At 39.2% G+C, this 17,710-nt stretch overlaps 2 protein-coding genes across 8 annotated transcripts in view; one reads left to right on the top strand and one right to left on the bottom strand.

Annotated features, from left to right (window-relative positions):
- Window positions 1–17,710, top strand: part of CHLSN (cholesin) — a 132,993-nt gene that overhangs the window by 60,653 nt on the left and 54,630 nt on the right. Inside the window, exon 1 of one of the 4 annotated variants that reach the window (XM_075058674.1) lies at window positions 6,389–6,616. The exons of the other annotated variants lie outside the window; for them this stretch is intronic. Within the exon in view, the coding sequence (XP_074914775.1) occupies window positions 6,545–6,616 (72 nt within the window). The 5' untranslated portion in view covers window positions 6,389–6,544. Of the gene's footprint in view, window positions 1–6,388; window positions 6,617–17,710 lie in introns of those variants that run through there. 4 annotated transcript variants of the gene reach the window in all.
- The window catches only part of GPR146 (G protein-coupled receptor 146), a 55,717-nt gene that overhangs the window by 16,699 nt on the left and 21,308 nt on the right, over window positions 1–17,710 (bottom strand). The window contains exon 2 of one of the 4 annotated variants that reach the window (XM_075058669.1): window positions 13,208–13,249. The exons of 1 other annotated variant lie outside the window; for it this stretch is intronic. The gene's annotated coding sequence lies outside the window, so the exon portion shown is untranslated. Of the gene's footprint in view, window positions 1–449; window positions 719–13,207; window positions 13,250–17,710 lie in introns of those variants that run through there. 2 more of the 4 variants (XM_075058668.1, XM_075058667.1) reach the window with 2 other exon arrangements.

Below are 17,710 nucleotides of genomic sequence, written 5' to 3' on the forward strand. Positions count from 1 at the left end.
TTTGCTTTATTAAAGACTAATTAGATTAACTTTTGATCAATTCCTCTGCTATACTTTGGCTATACTGTTATACTTCTAGATTTAATATACAGAAAAACTGACATTTCATCTATTCAGAGCAATTAATAAAAAACTTAAAAGCACATACTCAGTACGTAAAGATACAGTAAATGACAAATCCAGCCTAATGTGCAAGAGCATGAAAATTGATATGCATAAGAAAAAGCCTACTGTAACTTTCCTTTGGACAACCAGAAAAAAGTAGGAGCATGACAAATTTAAACAATGATGTTTTTCCTAAAGAACTGTTACCTAAAAACTGAACATTGGTTTCTAACAATGGCACTATTCATTTTCACTGATTCAGGGTTTATATGCATTAATGTAAATTGTTTCTAGGCTCTTAAAAACCAAAAGCAATCTAAAAGGTGAACTTCTTAAAATCTCACCTGGTAGGCAGTGCCTTCTTGTTCCTTGATGGTTGGCAGAAACATTTTGCCCATCAAGTCAGACCCTTTTCAAAGTGAGCTCAGCAGAAACTCCAATATCTCATTTCTCTAGTAGGAGGAAATAATGGGAGAGCTTAGAAAAAGACCGCTGATGCCGCTGCGCTGCCCTCGGTAGTGGCACCGAACTTTGTGTATACACGTGACTTCCCCTGCACACAGATGCACATAATCCTTTAAGCTTCAGCTGCACGCTGGTATTGGCGCAGAGGGCTGTTGCAAAAACAGGGGGCCTGATCCTGTCGTAAGGACTATTCTGCGTACCACGTTCATAATTGTGAAAGGGGTTTTTAGGGGTCGATTTTTGGAAAGGACAAGCTGAAAGGACATTACTGTGGTTTGAGAACAGTTCAACCTTTGGTATAGTTACGTAACAGCAGACAAATAGTGGCTGCATCGAACAGAGAGAGCTTTTTGGTATGAAAAAAAAGAATTTTTACTATAGGAGTACTGTTCTGCAAAGCTGTGCATGTTAACAGAGTAATAAACTCAAAGCAAAATAAGCTAAACTGGCAAAAATATTATGTTAGTAAAATTTGATTTTCTTTGGAGCTACTCATCACAGCTGTGTTTGTCAGGAGTCACATCCCTTCCCACCTTTGAAAAACAATGCTATTTAGCAAAAGCCTGTAACATCCACTTGGTCTCTGGAGAGTTTAGACAGTAACCAACATTAGACCTGAAAAAGAGCCAATATAGGCTTTAAAAAATACTTTACTGTAAACCTCAGAATTATTTTAAGCATTCAAAAAGAACATTTTAATTAAAAGAAAAAAAAAAGAGTTAAGGAAAATGCTACTGCTCTATCATCTTGTTTTAATGAGATGGTAGGTAAATGTAAATTCTTTCCATTTGAATAAAAAGCATGTAATATGATTCTGTCTACTTAGCTTGAATACAAATAGGCCTTAAATAATTTGCCTTTTTAAACTGTAATGAAGTACTAATTTATGTGTTTTCCTTCCTCCCCAAAGCAGTAAAGTGTAATATATGCTTTTATTTATCAAGCAAAAAGGAGTTGACCCTTAAAATGGATGAAGAATTTGTTATTCATGTTAGGCATGTATGTAGCATGTGTATTTTCTTTAGTGTATGTAATACATGTGTTTTCTTATTTTATACCATTACTTGCTTGTTTTTATTCTTACAGTATCTTATAAGCTAAAACTTCACAATAGGACTCTTAGACTCTAGGGTTAATGCCTGGGAACTTTTTTTTATTGTCGGTATTTACAATCTAAGTATTTCATAGAATCATAGAATGGTTTTGGTTAGAAGGGACCTTAAAGATCATCTAGTCCACCCCCCCTGCCACGGGCAGGGACACCTTCCACTACACCAGGTTGCTCCGAGCCCCATCCAACCTGGCCTTGGACACTGCCAGGGATGGGGCATCCACAACCTCTCTGGGCAACCTGTTCCAGTGCCTCACCACCCTCACAGTAAAGAACTTCTTCCTTACATCTAATCTAAATCTACCTTCTTTCAGTTTAAAGCCATTACCCCTTGTCCTGTCCCTACGTGCCCTTGTAAAAAGTCCCTCTCCAGCTTTCTTGTAGGCCCCTTCAGGTACTGGAAGGCTGCTATAAGGTCTCCCCGGAGCCTTCTCTTCTCCAGCCTGAACAACCCCAACTCAGCCTGTCCTCACAGGGGAGGTTCTCCAGCCCTCTCATCATCTTCGTGGCCCTCCTCTGGACTTGCACCACAGGTCCATGTCGTTCTGATGTTGGGGGCCCCAGAGCTGAATGCAGTACTCCAGGTGGAGTATTTGCCTAGTTCAGTTATTTTTTTTTGTTGCCTAGTTCAGTTTTGTTTGTTTTTTTTTTTTGTTCCTTTTGGCTAAGCTTTTATTGTTTATATTAAAGTAAAAAACCCCCAAGTCTCTATTTACAATCTTTATAACATAGCGGCTCTGTTTGTAGGTCCTACGTTAATATTTTCCATTAAATGTTCTATTGTTGGACATTGGTCAAATTGTTAAATAAACAAGCACTTCTTTAATCTCAGAAGTAATATTTCTATGAGGAGACGATGTGGGGCAGCCCAGGATTATGCTTTTTCCTTTTTTTAATGGTTTGTAATATTTCATGCTTATCACTCGTTTGGTTAAGCCATTAGGTATGGTTTATATTTTGAAACACAGAGCAAAACCCCCAAACTGTGTTGATTTACATTTGATAAAATACTAGTGACAGTTGGGCATAGCGTTTAAGGTGAAGTGTGCTTTCCTTTTGAAATTCAGACCTCATAAACTTAAGCATATAGGCTTTTTGCAGGAGAAAAATGCAGAGATTGGGAGATGGAATAGTGCTCCTTCAGTCTCTAGGGAGAGCAGAAGGTAATAACGCGGCTCCTTCAAGTCTGGTGCTCTCTTGGTTTTATAGAGGTGGCTGCTTGCTCTTACAGGCCCCGCCAGTCCATCACTTATTTCAGTTTGCAGTGCCCACAACCTCATAGTTTTTACATTATCCTGGTCAGGTTTGTCTAGCACACTTTCCCCAAGGCTTGTTTGAATGTAAAGATCTATAATCACCTACACAATTATGCTACGTAAGTATCACTTGTCCCTGATTGTCTGGAGTAACTTGGGGTGGTTGTGAGGCAGAGGAAACTGTCATGCTTTGACCAAAAAGGTCCAAATTTTAACAATATCCATACTTGCAGATCTTGCACAGGTATTTCTTGTGGCAGACCCAGGGGAATTTGTGCTGAGACTCAGTCCTGGCCAGACAGTTGCAAGGAGACTGAATGAAATGCTGAACAAGGATGTTTGAGGTTTACTTTGGTGACGTATTTTTTAACTCTGCCTCATTGCAAAGTAAGCAAGTGCCAGCCTCAGTGAAGATGGAGCCTCTTCTGTGACCTGCCAGGAGAATTAGCCCATGCTTAAAACACCTTTAAACACAAGCCAGATATTTTTTCTGTGCACACGGTAGAAGTTCAGCTGGATAGGAGTCCAGTATGAGCGTGAAACACGTACATAACCCAGTGCATTTTTTCTTTACCACCACTAAGCATCAGGGATCACAGAAGCCTTGGGGGTCTCCTCACATGCTTAATTTTCAGAAGCAGTATACTGTTGCTATTAGCTTGATTAATATGCTGAATTAAATACGGCAGGTCCCTGACCATCCTCCCCCAAATACAGTTCTCATTGCTGATGGTTCTGTGAAGTTAATGTACAGTCCTAAAGTTTGTAATTACAAGTAACTTTGTTAATATAAAAGTTGTATTCGAGCAGTGCAGGGGTTTGTTTACAGAATAATTTGTAGTAGTTCAGATGATGAAGCCACCATATGTTTGAGGTGCTGATGTTTCTGACATGCTGCTACGTCTGATATGAATTGATAGATAATTCTGATAATATTTTTTTACTTACAGGAGCTAGATAAGGCAAAAACTAGGAAGTTCTGTTCAATTTTGTTTGGCAATACAATGACTTTCAAAAGTTCATCTTTTAGGAGTGCTCTGTGCAGTAACTTAGACTTAGGTAGAGTTACTGATTCAGATGGATTAAGCAAATCACAAGGTTAAAGTGAAAGTAGTTATTTAGGATTGTGGTTGCCAGAATATTATTTTTATGAGCTGAAGTGGTTTTGTTGAAGCATCACTATGACATTAGTGAATTAGTGGTGTACATTTGGGCCCTTCATACCTATGTGTAAATTGTCTATAAAGAATAGTTATTAATATAAAAGGATTATCCGGAATATTCCTCAGTATACTTTTATCTTGAGCTGAAATGATGGTACCTTCAGAGGATTGCAAACAGTTGGTGGTACATGATAAAAAGACTGTGCTGTGGGCAAAGATCTCCTCGTTCATTGCACAGAATGCGGCCAGTCCCCACTGACATTTCTTCTTATTTTTCAGTACTGTTGCTTTAAGTGTAGAAGGAAGATGTACTATTAATGGGATTCATTCAGGACTGTTTATTTGTGTTTTATCTTAGCGTGAGTATTCAGCAAGTTCATATTTGGTCATAACATGCCCGAAAATGCTTTGGTAATTACTTAAAAAAAATGGAAATTGAATGTGCAGATCAGCTGAAGTAAGCAAGACTTACTTGAAAATTTCGGAGTAGTTGCTTTAGAACTGCCTTTTATACGAGCACAGCTTTTAGTCCCTTTCATTTTTTAATCTGCTACAATATTTCAGGTTGTAAGAACTTTGATGGAAAACTTTAAAAAGGCGACCACAATTGTACCAGCGCTGCAACCCCATTAATCATACATTCATTCTTCAGAACCAGCGACTCTGGTTTGAGAAATTCAACCAGCTTTCCCTAGGGGCCGTTCGCAGATGAGCTCTGGTGAAACTTGCTGCGGTAGCTGGATGCTCCGCTGCCCCGACGGTTCGAGGGGACGCGAAGGTCCGCGCGCTTTTAAGGGGCGTCATGGTGAACTTGAGCTGCTGAGACGAGTGCAAGGCTGTGATTTTCCGTGTGTCACCTCCGTCGCTACAGGAGTGGGAACCTCCAGCAGAGGGTCGGTGGCAAACAGGCTGGGAGAGGAGCGATACCATCTGGATCCATTGCAGCTCCTTCCTCTGCTGACGTGACTCAGGATCCTCATGTGGTTTTAGCAAAAATCCCTCAGACCTGCTAACCCAGCTAATTCGGAGAAGCTTTCCAAAAGTATTCAGAGCTTGTGATTCACTTCAGTAGCATGCCTTTTATTTATTTGTTTTGAAAAGACCGTGATTCTGTTTCAAAAACATGGTTCTATGCTAAAAACGTAAGATGAAAACTGATAGTTGTGTACAAATGGGAGTAATAATAATGGCGAGGCACGAGTATTTGAGTCTTTTCTAGTCAGTAGGCTTTTTAACTTGGGCTTCTTTGTATTTGATCTCTAATTTGAATGGCCAAACTGCTGAAATTCACTGTTAGATCACTGCTTGTGTGGATGTATTAGAGATGTATTCTGGTGCATCTGTGTGCATCTTTTGTCTCTGCATACTTTGGATAATTTTATTAGCTATTGTTTGAAAATGTCGTTAGACATTAAATCAGTTTATTTAGCTATTGTGGGCTAATCCAAACATACAGAATATAATACACTGCTCCTGACCTTTCCCTGTTACCAGGCTTTCAGCAGCTCTTCCCCTTGCAGACCTCAGGTGGTGGGGATGGAGGAAGGGCTTTAACCCTCTGGGTGTATTTGGGGAAGACTACGGGACAGGCTGAAGGCACTGCAGCTCACTTCACAGCACAGGAGAAACAGGAGAGGAGATGTATAAGAAGGGAAAAAGTCCGGGGCCTTACTGTCTTCCTTACTAAATGCTTGGGTGCAGTCTCCCCACCCCTCAACCCTTTTAAAAAGATGTAGAGCAGCAAGATTGCATGCTCAAGACTGTGGCTAGCTAGCAGGATTTCATAGCCAGCTGACCATGAAGCACTCCCATCTTCTGAAGTCTGGTTGACTGAACATTGCTTCTTGAAGCCTTCCAGATTTTGGTGAAAATTCTTGCACAAATATCTTTTAAGATGAGGTTGCATGGTTGAAGAACTACTTCTTTTACAGGATGTGGAGAATGGAAATGGAGTTAAAACATCATTTCCTCTAGCTGTCCATTTTAATATTGCTACTTTTGATCTATGTTCATTTGAAAATACGATTTATTAATAAATCTCTACCCTGACAAGTATTTTGATAGCATAAATCTATTGTGTTTGTTGTTAATAGCAAATTTTAAAGGGAAGAAGAAAAACAGAGGAAGAATGCAACAAAAATGTTGACCTCAATGAATAAAAATTGGACTGTTTGTACTATGAGAAAATGAGGTAATTATGGCTATAAAATCCTGTGCTCAAAGAATGAAAATAAACAACATACACGCTATGTGGAAATGGGAGAGAGCCTTTCTATTAGGACAGATTCACTGAAATCTTTTCTCCATAATAATTCTTAATAATGTGGGGATATTTTTTTAGTTAAGGACTAAAACTATCCTGGAGAGTGTTCCTGGAGTTTGGCAGCAGTGCAAGAGGATAGTTTACAAACATTCCACACCAGGAAAATATTTGGAAACCAGTAATGTGGTGTTTGGCCACTACTATTGTAAGCAGCATTAGATGCATTTTTTGTTGCATTAAAGCCATCTGGCAGGTAAGCGGTCCGTTTGTCTGTTAACATACAAAGATTTCCTAATCAGTCTACTTTGCAATCATTCCATATAAAATTTAATTTTAGGCTTACTCTTCTTTTGGGGGAAAAAAAAGTCATTAAAAAAAAAAGGCATGTCAGAACAAAGGGTTAAACCATCAGTTAAATACAGCACAGTAGCACTGCAAAGTAGTTAGAGCCATCGTGGAGTTTGACTCTTTGTTTCTCGATTTTGAGAATGAATTCTTCCTTTAAGCAATAGCTAAATGCTTTTCTTAGATTGTTTGTGTGTTACAGGAACCGTATCAGATCAGTCTGTAAAGTTCAGCATTTTCTCCAGAGTGTCTGAAATCCTACTACAAAGAGGACTTGCGTCTTAGAGTCTGACACCAAGTAGAAATAAAAGGCTGAAATAATAACACCACTAACTTGCTTTAATTAATTGTACGTTTCTGTACTTAAGCTTGAAGGGTGGAAAGTATTGCTTTAAAGACTACCTACAAAACTGGTGAATGAGCAGCCACTTAGGGTGCCACTTCAAAGAGAAACACCCAAAAGAGCAACAGAAGGGAAGCTGCTTTTGAATTCTCTGTTCCTCCTGGCAGCCCAGAGCTTGCAAAGGAAAACAACCTCGAAATGGTTATTTTCTCTTGTGTTAGTTACATAACCAGCTCCCAGCAAATAAAGCTGGAGGTGGAGCAGCCGTACAAAGATCCACTTAATAACCTGGGCCTGCCGTAGCTGCTGAAAGAGTCTTACCTGACTTGAATAGTTCTTCCTTCCTGGCTAAGGGAGATTCTTCACCCTGTCTCCAGACAAAAATCTGGTAAAATTCAGGAGCCAGTTGTAGCTCTCAGTTGCACTGGTGCATATTGTGAGATTCAAGCCTTTGTGGTTACTCCAGATTTATACTTTATTGCTGAAGCAAACAGGTCTTCGTTTCTACCATTTTTTTATTTTTCACATTTCTCTGTATGCAATATTGCTGTAGTTAATGCTAAAGAAGTAGGAAAAAGTATCTGAAAATGGCAACCTGATTATTACGAGAGCGCTTAGTCTTTCCTTTAGGGTCAGTTGAAGCTCCAAGAATTGTGCTTTCGTGCTAATCATCCTATGCTGTTTTTAAACTTTGCCTTTGCAGTCATGCTGTAGCTTCCATTAACCAGCATCTGAGATGTAGGCTGGTACTTTGTTCCTGTAGGTGACAGCTCCAGCTGGTCAGCGTCCTTTGTTTTGGCAATTGTGCTCTTTGCCTCCCAATTTGTGTTAGCCATCCTCCCTGTTCGCGTTAGCCATCCTCCCTGTTCGCATTAGCCATTCTCCCTGCTACCTGCTGCACGCCATGCGTTGACCTAGTCAGCTGGCAGATTGCTGTCTCTGCCTCCCTTGTTATTTTCTTCCCGCAGCTCTACTAGTGGCCTTGTCTTAGCTTTGGGACTTCAGTTTGTGATTTACTAGTTACGAAATTCTGGGATTACATGTGTGCTCTTACAGCTGACACCTGAAGACAATGAAACACCACTGCAGAGATGTTAAAGTATAGTGCCATCATTTAAAGCATGATTAGGAGACCAGTTTGAGGGTAGCTGTTACTGATGATATGACAGGTAAAAAGGATTGAGAGAATTTATGCAGTTGGCAGTTCTAACCACATTTTACACTTTATGTGAAATTAAACCTGGAAAGGAGGGACTTGTAATAAGTACGAAATTCTAAAATGTCACCTGTGCTCAACTCTTACAAACTTTATTATTGTTACCTCTATAAGAATTAAAAGTCAGTTCATAGACGCACAGAATGGTTCGGGTTGGAAGGGACCTTAAAGATCATCTAGTTCCAACCCCCTGCCCTGGGCAGGGACACCTTCCACCAGACCAGGTTGCTCAAAGCCCCATCCAACCTGGCCTTGAACACTGCCAGGGATGAGGCATCCACAGCTTCTCTGGGAAACCTGTTCCAGTGCCTCACCACCCTGTTCATGTAGTCCAGAGCAGCAAATATTGTCAGACAATGTGTAATGGAGATTTATAAGAGGCAATATTTAACATCTTGAAATGAGAGGCATCCAGGATAATTTTTGAAATCACTTGAATTCAGTATATATTACAACAAAATATGAAGGTCAATATTAAGGTATTTTCATCAGGTGGCTTTAATTTAATCTCGGGAATTCATTTAAAAAAAGCAAATAAAGAACCTTCGAGTAATGGAGAAACAGGGTACTCTTCACATGGCTATCACTCTGAAGTATGACAGTGAGAGAAAAATTACTTAGAAATAATTCCGTGTTTATAGCTCTGGTTATTTGAGTCTAGAATGCTTTTAAATTATCTGTTTTAGGCCTTGATACTGCAAATTAACTTTGTATAGTTAGATGCATATATAGAGGCAGAACAAAACCCCACGGAAATTAATAGGTCTTGTGTGGCCTGGGGTTCTGTCTCACAGCTGTTTGCCGTGCTTTTGTTTATTTTTGCAGTGTTCTAGAATGCTTTTTCCAACTAAATACATGTTGTTCCGTATATGACATACGACTAGTACCAAACTTCAAACCATCCAACAAAGCAGCTTTCCTTTGCTTTGTTTAGGAAGATCTCTTTGATTCTGCTTGTATTTAAAAGTGCTGCTGGGTAATCATGGAACATGTATCTGTTTAAACCAAATTCAAAGAGTATCACGAACTGACACCTGCTTAAGTCTTTAATTAAAAAGTAGCTTAATCTCTAACAATCTCTACATACATAAGCAGAAAGTATCTGTGTTTAATGTGTACTTTGAACTGCCATTCATTTAGAAATCAAAGATTTGTAAATGAAATACAGTATGCTAGACATGATGATGTTTGACTGGAATCCCTTCTTGTTGGCATAGCCTAGTTTTCCTGATGCTGTCAGCCCCTGGGAATACATTCTTATTAAAAATTATGTATGGAGGGAAAATATAAAAGGCTATCTTAAAAAAAAGTGTGCGTATCAACTATATATAAAACATATTTAAAATAGGCAAATCTCTCTCATGTAGTAGAGAATTGCTCTTCCTTGGAAGGATCAGCAGAGGCAATAGTGTTTGTATTTCCAGATGTATATACCCTATAGAAAGATACGTATTTTCTATATTTTTCCCCAACTGTGTGAATTTTGCTGGGATAATATGTCTTAAAGACTGATCTTTGTTTAGTTAACGTTAATTAATGTTAGTTCATATTCTCTTTCTCAAATCTCTCTGCTTTCCTTTTCTAAAAGACCTCCCCAATGTTATTGAAACAAATGTATAGACAATCTTGTATTTTCTTTCTTTTTTTTTTTTTTTTTGGTTTTTTTTTTTTTTTCAGCTGGGTATGGTAAATGGCAGTAAGTGATAATAAGCATTGATTTTAACTATTGAAGAGTATTGGCTGTGGGTGGGAAGGTGGCACATGTACCAAGCCAACGGGATGGAACGGGAATGCGAGGGAATCCCTAGTATGGGTAGTGATCTTGGCTTGCGTGAGCTTAGAGCATTGTAACTCTTTTGACATGCTCATCTTGTCTATCTTGAATTATTGCAGTGTCTGTGTTATGTATGTGTTGAGTTAAATTACTAGCAAAGATGTGTGGAAATGCATCCGGAAAGGAGATGAACATTCCTTGAAAACATTTCAGAGCTGATGTTTGAGAGTACAATGTTAAAAGCATTTGCTTTTGATTTGCTTTTTGACCTCCTGCAGAGCTCACCAAACTAGTTTAGGGTAAGACAAGACAGCACGAAGAACTGTGGCTTCATTTAAATGTGGGTAGTTGTGCTTTTAGGATAGAGACTTAAATTCTGAAATGTTAGGTGTTTGATTATTATTTTTTTTTTAAGAAACTTTCTTTTCCCCTTACACTATGCTTTGTTTGTAGTGCTAGTTTTAAAATATTTGGGATGTTGTTTGGATCACTGTTACCTGCTGTTTATAAGTACGTTTGTATTTGCTGGGGCCAGTTTATACCGTGTTACAAAGAATCCAATGTGACAATCAAAGGATCATGGTACTTCACCCTAAGAAAGATTAGACCTAGCGTCTCTGTGAGCTGCATTCAGGGAAAGACAGCTGAGGTAATTTAAAAAAACCTCTTTTAACTGTGGCACTGGTATTTCACTATGAAGTTTATTGATGGCTGTTGTCATTATATGTCCAAAACTCATTAAGGTAAATCTTTGTTTGCCCTCTTTTCTCTTGTCTGAACTTTGCTTCAAAAAGCTATAGCGACCAGTGGAAGATTTCAATTAAGATTTCAGTTAAGAAATTGGGAGTCTGAGGTTAAATGCTATCCACCGCTGGTTTTCTATGATTATTTTAAAAAATTATTGCACCACGGTATTAGCAAACCAATATGCCTATGATTATAATAGATAGTGAGAAAAAAATAAAAAGACAGTCTGAATAAATTCCGGATGCATTCTGTTTCTGGTATTTAAAATCTTAACTATTTTTTACTGGACCGAATCAATCATAGAATAATTTGGGTTGTAAGGGACCTTAGGAGGTCATCTTTCCAAATTCCTGCCCAAAGCACGGTCAGCTATGAGATCAGACCAGGTCCTGAAAATCTCTGAGGATGAAGACTGTGCAATCTCTGGACAACCTGTTCTAACACTTGGTTGTCCTAATGGTAAAAAAAATATAGATATTCCCTTATATGTTGGAATCCATTTGTTTTTCAACTTATGCCCATTGCCTTTTTTCATCCCACCACGCATCGTTGTAAAGAGCCTCAATCAGGCTTCTCAATAAGCCTCTTGTAGGTGCGACGTGGTGGTTGTTAGGTCCACCCAACACCTTCTCTTCTCCAGTTCCCTCAGCATCTCATCACAGGGCAAGTGTTCCTGCCCCCGGCTATCTCGGTGTTCCTCCATTCAATTTGCTCTAGTTTATTGAAAGCTCTCTTGTACTGGGGAGACCAAAACTATACAGAGAAGTATCAGGTTGGTCTTTATGCAAAAAAAGACCTTTTTGTAATTCTGTTACCTGGAGGCTTAGGGAGGTTTTTGTACATTTCGTATCTGGTCAATGGGATCAGACTTTTTTTAGTTGAGTGTCTTGCAGGTGTATACCTTAGAGAAGTCCTTTCTAGGCCAACTCTAGGTTTTGGGATAACGGACTTTTTTTTTTTTTAACAATAGCCCCTAAAAGGATGGCTGTCCATGGAGCTGCATACATGTAATGGGTTTATGATCGGTCTTCAGTGAAGAATTTAAACTAGAAGCTTGTCTTGCTGTAGCTGATATCTTACTTAATATATCCTTTCTGTCTTTATACATAGACTCTAAGATTAGTGTGGTTGAGTATATTGAAAGTAATAAAAAACAGACACAGAAAAATTGTTGCATGTTTAAAAAAATCATAAAATGAAAGAGGAAGTGCATCATTTATTATAACACCATGTAGACTAATGAAAAACATACTGCAGTCTGGAAATTTGTTAAGAGCTGAACTCAAAAAGTTTCCATTCCCAAAAATGCCTTGGGGCCTCTGGCTGTAAGCTTGTGGCTAAAGAGGCCCTGTGGTAAACTGGCATAAAAAATAACTACTCCATAAACATTCAGCTCCTGTTTCACAATAGTTGGAAATAAGTTTTTTAAAAGTGTTACCTATTGATAGTGACTGTACTTTATCAAAGGGAGGCAGTGCATTTATGACTAGAATATTAAATTGAGAATTAACCACTGGGGAGATGGGCACTGGGCACAAAAATGTTACGCTCATCGTACATAGGAGAATGTGAAGAAGATGAAGTGACTTGCCGAGAGCAACAGAACAGCACTTGGTACTGGCAGAGTTGGTGTTAACCTTAAATAATTCCTGGCTTCTAGTCCTTTGCTCATTAACTAGACGGGGGTGAACAACTCGCCTACTCCCCACCACTCCGAGCAGGTGCCAACCCTTGCACTTGAGCACATTCTTCAGGCTGCATCAAAATACACCCTCAGAATATTGACAGTATTTGCATCATCAGTGCTCAGATGAATGGTATCGACCACGCAGAGAAGACCAGGTTTTGTGCGTCTCTCCTTTAATCTGTTTGGCTTTGTTAAAGGTGCATCTTTCCTGCAGGGTTAGGTGTTGGCTTTGCCTTTCACCTCCTCCCTGATCGGCCCTTGTCAATCTATGAAAATCTTTGATTCCTTCCTCACATGGATTGGCAAGCAGTTTGCAGAAATAATGCCAATTAAACCTCCCGAGTGCTGATGTTCCTCCAGTCTGTTTCTGTGGTTTTTCTGGATGACAGAGGTTTCCCTGCCTGGCAAGGAGCCCTGGAGTGCCTTAAAATCATGGGATTCTTCCATGAAGTCCAAATTTCACAACCTGTAAAGACGTAGTAAATTGGATGTATCTTTGTGTGAGACTACTTAGGTGGCCAGTTTGTGATCTTTGAGAAGAAGGACAATCCGGGAGTAGATATTGCTTGCCTTAGCTAACTTTTCAGTGAGGATTCAGTAATCCAGTACCTTTTCACAGAAGTAAATAGCAGGTCTAGAAGTCCCAATTTTGGTAAATATTTTCACTGTTGTACATTGGTGAAATAAATGTATACAATACTGGTCACACTGTATTGCTATAGCTGTACTTACATGAGGTGTAGCCCAGGAGAATGTCAGTCTGAGATTGAGCCACTGGGAGGAAAACAGAAAAGAAAAGAAAGAAAAGGTGAAACAGTTGCTTGTAGGTGATTGAAAGAAATTAAAAGAAAATATAATAAATTCTGATAGATACAGATAACTTTCATTTTTTTGTCTTACGTCTCACTGTATCATGCTCTGTGTAGCGTTTACAATACACAATGTTTTCGTCCAGTGATTAGAAAAATCTATAACATAATTGTTCATGATGTTTGGTGTTGAATTGCTGCATGTACTGACTTGACTGTAGCTGAAAAGTTGATAGAATTAGTGTATCACAGTGGTGTTGATGGTTTTATTTACATTTGTGAAGGTGAATTGAGGATCTTGAATAAAAGCTGTACATTGATCTAAAAATAGAAACATAACTTTCTTCTCCTCATTGAAAATGTCATGCTGGGTGGGTTAAAACTGACACATAACAGTCCTGATAGGAACTATTTGTCACGTAATATGATACTATGATAAATGCCAGTTTGGTTTGTTATTGTAAAAAGTAGTGGTTTTGGCATACTGTGTTATGCTAATTCACTTTGGTTACTGAGTATATATTTGCTCCTTTGCACATTGTGGAGAACAAGTATATTTTATTAAATTATAAAAAGAAAAGTATAATACATCTGACCACTCAAAATTTGTAACCAGTATTTCAATATGCAGATGTAACTTATCTAAAGGAGAAGAAAAATGAAGTAAAGCACTAATTTCCCTATGTCTTAGAGTGAAAAAAAAAAAATATACACACACACATATATAGTCATTAAAGAGGTTTAAGTGTTTTAGCTTAGATAAATGATTGAACAGTAATATTTGGAGAGCAAGATAACTTTTAAGAATAGATGAGTTTTCCCCTAAAAAGCAAAATTAGCTAGTTCAAGGGTACTTGATTATGACTGAATTTTAAGGTAAGCAGAATACTTTATTTGGGAAAAAAATGGTTTAAGATAGCAGCCTGTGCCGCTTCATTCTTTTTATATTAAAGTTTTATTGAGAGGTGCAGTAACGGTCTGTAAAAGACCTGATCTCTTTCTGGTGCCCGTTTTTCCTTCCCCTTTTCTCTGCTATCGCCACAGGTTCTGGTCTTTACCACCACGTGTTTCGGTTGGAGCCACCCAGCTCCCCCGCTCCGCTTGGCCGCTCTCTTTTCCCTCTGTTTCACATATTGTGGCTGGCGTTTAAGGGCCCAAGAAAAATAAACAGTGCAACCAGTATTTTGCTTGCAATTTTAGTCTCATAATTTGATGAAGAATAGTAAATAGAAGCACAAACTGTTACTATTATGTGGTCTTGACCTTAAGAGAAAGGGATTTCTATGGCTAATGTGTATTTGTGGTGTGTCACACAGGTGGAAATCACCTATCGCCGGCTCTACTGATCTCAAAACTCTGCTGCAGTGGCTGGTCGCAGTCTCTGGCTGGCCCTTCTTCTCAAGAACAAAAATGAATTTGCCACTAATTCACGCAAAGAAACAGCGGATCTTCTGTTTAGACTTTCATACAAATTTAAGTTGTGTTCAAGGACCTACTAAGACAGCTGTGCTGTGCTTTAGAGCAGAAAATGGACGTGGATAGCTCTCGTCCTCTGTATTTTTAGGTGGGAAGGAGGATTTAAGTAGTTCAACTGGCTGATAGCTCTCGCTGCTGAGGTCCCACCTGTGGAACAGCCGTAAGACCTGCTGGAGCTTTGGGAGCTCCTGCCGCGTAGGGACAGGCTGCAGGAGATGGCTCCTCCTGACTGATGTGGTCCTTCGGCGCCTTGGTTGGGGTCTGTGGCGTCCTATCCGTGTAGGTATGGCCATGACTGGAATTAGGCACGGGAATCGTCGTCGAATTCAGCTGGGGAAGTTGCACAAACTTATTTACGTGCACGGCAAGGTGCGATGCTGAGGTCTGCGTTGCGAGGACTGCTGTCGTGGGCTCACGGAGCTCGTGGGTGTGGGATGGAGAAGGGTTCTGCCCACAGCGGTCACCTAGCAGACACCCAAGAGAAGCTTTTCTTCTGCTGACCGCCTCCAGATTCACAAGGATAACGTGTATCTCGTTGCCTTCCTCCTTAGTGATTCAGTACCTCTTCTGGATTGATCTGATTTTCTTGCTTTCCGATCCTTGTCGCTGGAGTACAGTTTCTTTTATGTAGCAAACAATGTTTCAGGAATGATTAAATCACAACATGAATCATAACTGAAATGCTGAGCTATACACACTGCTCTTCACATCTATCAGCCTGTGGAGATGAATAACAAGTTTTGTAGCGACAGCCTTAAAGTGGGTTTGCAATTTTGCTGGGAGCTGAACCTACTGGTTTTTGTCTTTTAATGTAAGCAACTTGAGGGGAATAAAAAGCTGGTTAATAAGTTTGAAATGAAGTTGTAGCATGGACAGAATGAGCATAGGTAGCTTAAAGAACGGAGTACGTTTTCAGGTGTCATATGTAATATATAATTTTATTCATGAGGCCTGTGTTTTCTATTCTATCAAATATAAATCATGTGTTGTATTAATCATGTATAATTCTGAATCACAACATAAAATTTTGCAGTGCTATAATTAAGAAAAATGAAAGAGATAAGGAGTAGCAGCTGTATAGCTAATGAAGGAGTTAATTTCAACATGTGTTTTAGACCATTAAGTACTCTAAAGCAAAAAAGCATTGCACTGCCAGCACAAACCAAAGGAAGGCAGTTAACTACCACTCCCTTCCCCGGACCAGCATCGCTGGGGATACCGTAGAGCTCAGGCTTCACTAAAATTGATTCATTAGTTCAGGCAGTAGCATGCACTAGAAATGTGGAAGAAGATATAAATCATTGTTGCAGATTGTCTTTTAGCATGGAAAAACCTTTTGTGTTCTGCATGTGAATATAAATTTTTCTCTGTGAAAAAGTTTTTATCCTTTCAGGTTGGAATACATTTTATAAACTTATTTAACAGTTTGAGAGCCAAGAGTTCAGGTGGTTTTTTTTCTGCCTGGCAAGACTCTCCAGAGGCCGAGATCTGCAGGCCATCCAATACATCATTGTTCACATTGTACTTTTTTTTTTTAACAAGTCTGAAACGTTTTCCTTGTGTGGTTTCGCAACCCCATATTTTTTTTTTTTCCAAACAGCGTGAGTCCTATCACTAGATCAAATTTAGAATTCACTGCTTCCAACAATTGTCTAAAGGATCCACATGTTTACACAGCATGACATTGGCATCCAGATAGTGTCCTGAAAGTCTCCAATCAGCACTACTGTTTCATGCTTCCTCCCTGCTTTAGGAAAAAAAAAAAAAAAAGCTACAGGCACAGTTATTCTGGTATTCAAGGGAGCAGTGAATGGTCCCTCTACTTCAGCCACCGGTATTGTCTTACAAAGTTTAGAAATCGAACCTTTTTCATCTGCTGTAAATGAAAATGCCAACTCTTGGGGATCTTATCAATGCCCGTTGAATCGATAAATAGATCTTAAAATGATACTGAATGGGAGACTGGACCCAATCCTTTTTTGTGTCCTGAGACTCCCAGACTGAATGAAAACTTTCGTCTGAGTATGCCCCTACTACCAGCACGTGTACCGCTGCCTCAATAAAGCTCCCAGCTGCTTCTCCGTGCCGCTGTGTCTGTCTCTGTGGTGGTACTAGCGTTTGCGTAGCCTTGTGGTGAATCAAATCACCAAATTGATCTTTCTGAAAACTAACCTACCAAGCAGCAGACTCAGTCGCTTGGCATTTGCGTAGTATGGGAAGACCTTTTGTAATTAACTTGCCCGTGTACTTTGCAAAGTGTTTAATTCCTGTTCTCTGCGATTGGATGTAAATAAATCAGTAGGAATTACTTGGCAGCAGCCTTCCACAGTCATTTTCTCTGAAGAAACTTAGTCCCTGGTAGCACTAAATGAAGGAAGAGGGGTTTGGCTAGGACACCAAAACCTTTCTTTTTTTAATGCTCTCGTGGGATCTTTCACTTCCACACAAGCAACTGCCTGAACTGGCCAAGTGGTCTTGATTTAATATTGCTTTATGAACACTACTTGTCCCAGCTGCAGGTTGTCATAACCTCTATTTCCTTAGCTTAGATTTGAAATCTGGAGCCATATGATTCAGACGAACCACAACTGCCCTAGCTTTAACTTGATGTATTTGTTTTGAAAATACTGTTGTTTGCTCCAAGTTTTAGCTGCTAAGCAAATTAAGCTGATCTGCACTGGTAAATGGGGAATACTTACCAGCTTGATTAAAAAAACCCCTAAAACCTGCAAATGAAGCTGAAGTTGTTTTTAACTCGTTAGTGCCAATGAAGATACTTCATTAGTGTAAACTTAAAAAATGCAAAACTTTTTAAAAATAAAAATACAGATTGTCCCTAAGATAAGCGTAGCTATGATGCAAAAAAAAACCCAAACAAACTTACAAATATAATTGCATGTTTTTCAGTATTTCAGTGAAGGATAGTGAGCTCACAAAAAACTGTTGCTGC

The sequence above is a fragment of the Buteo buteo genome, chromosome 27 (assembly GCF_964188355.1).
Source record: "Buteo buteo chromosome 27, bButBut1.hap1.1, whole genome shotgun sequence".
Taxonomy (NCBI): Eukaryota; Metazoa; Chordata; class Aves; order Accipitriformes; family Accipitridae; genus Buteo; species Buteo buteo.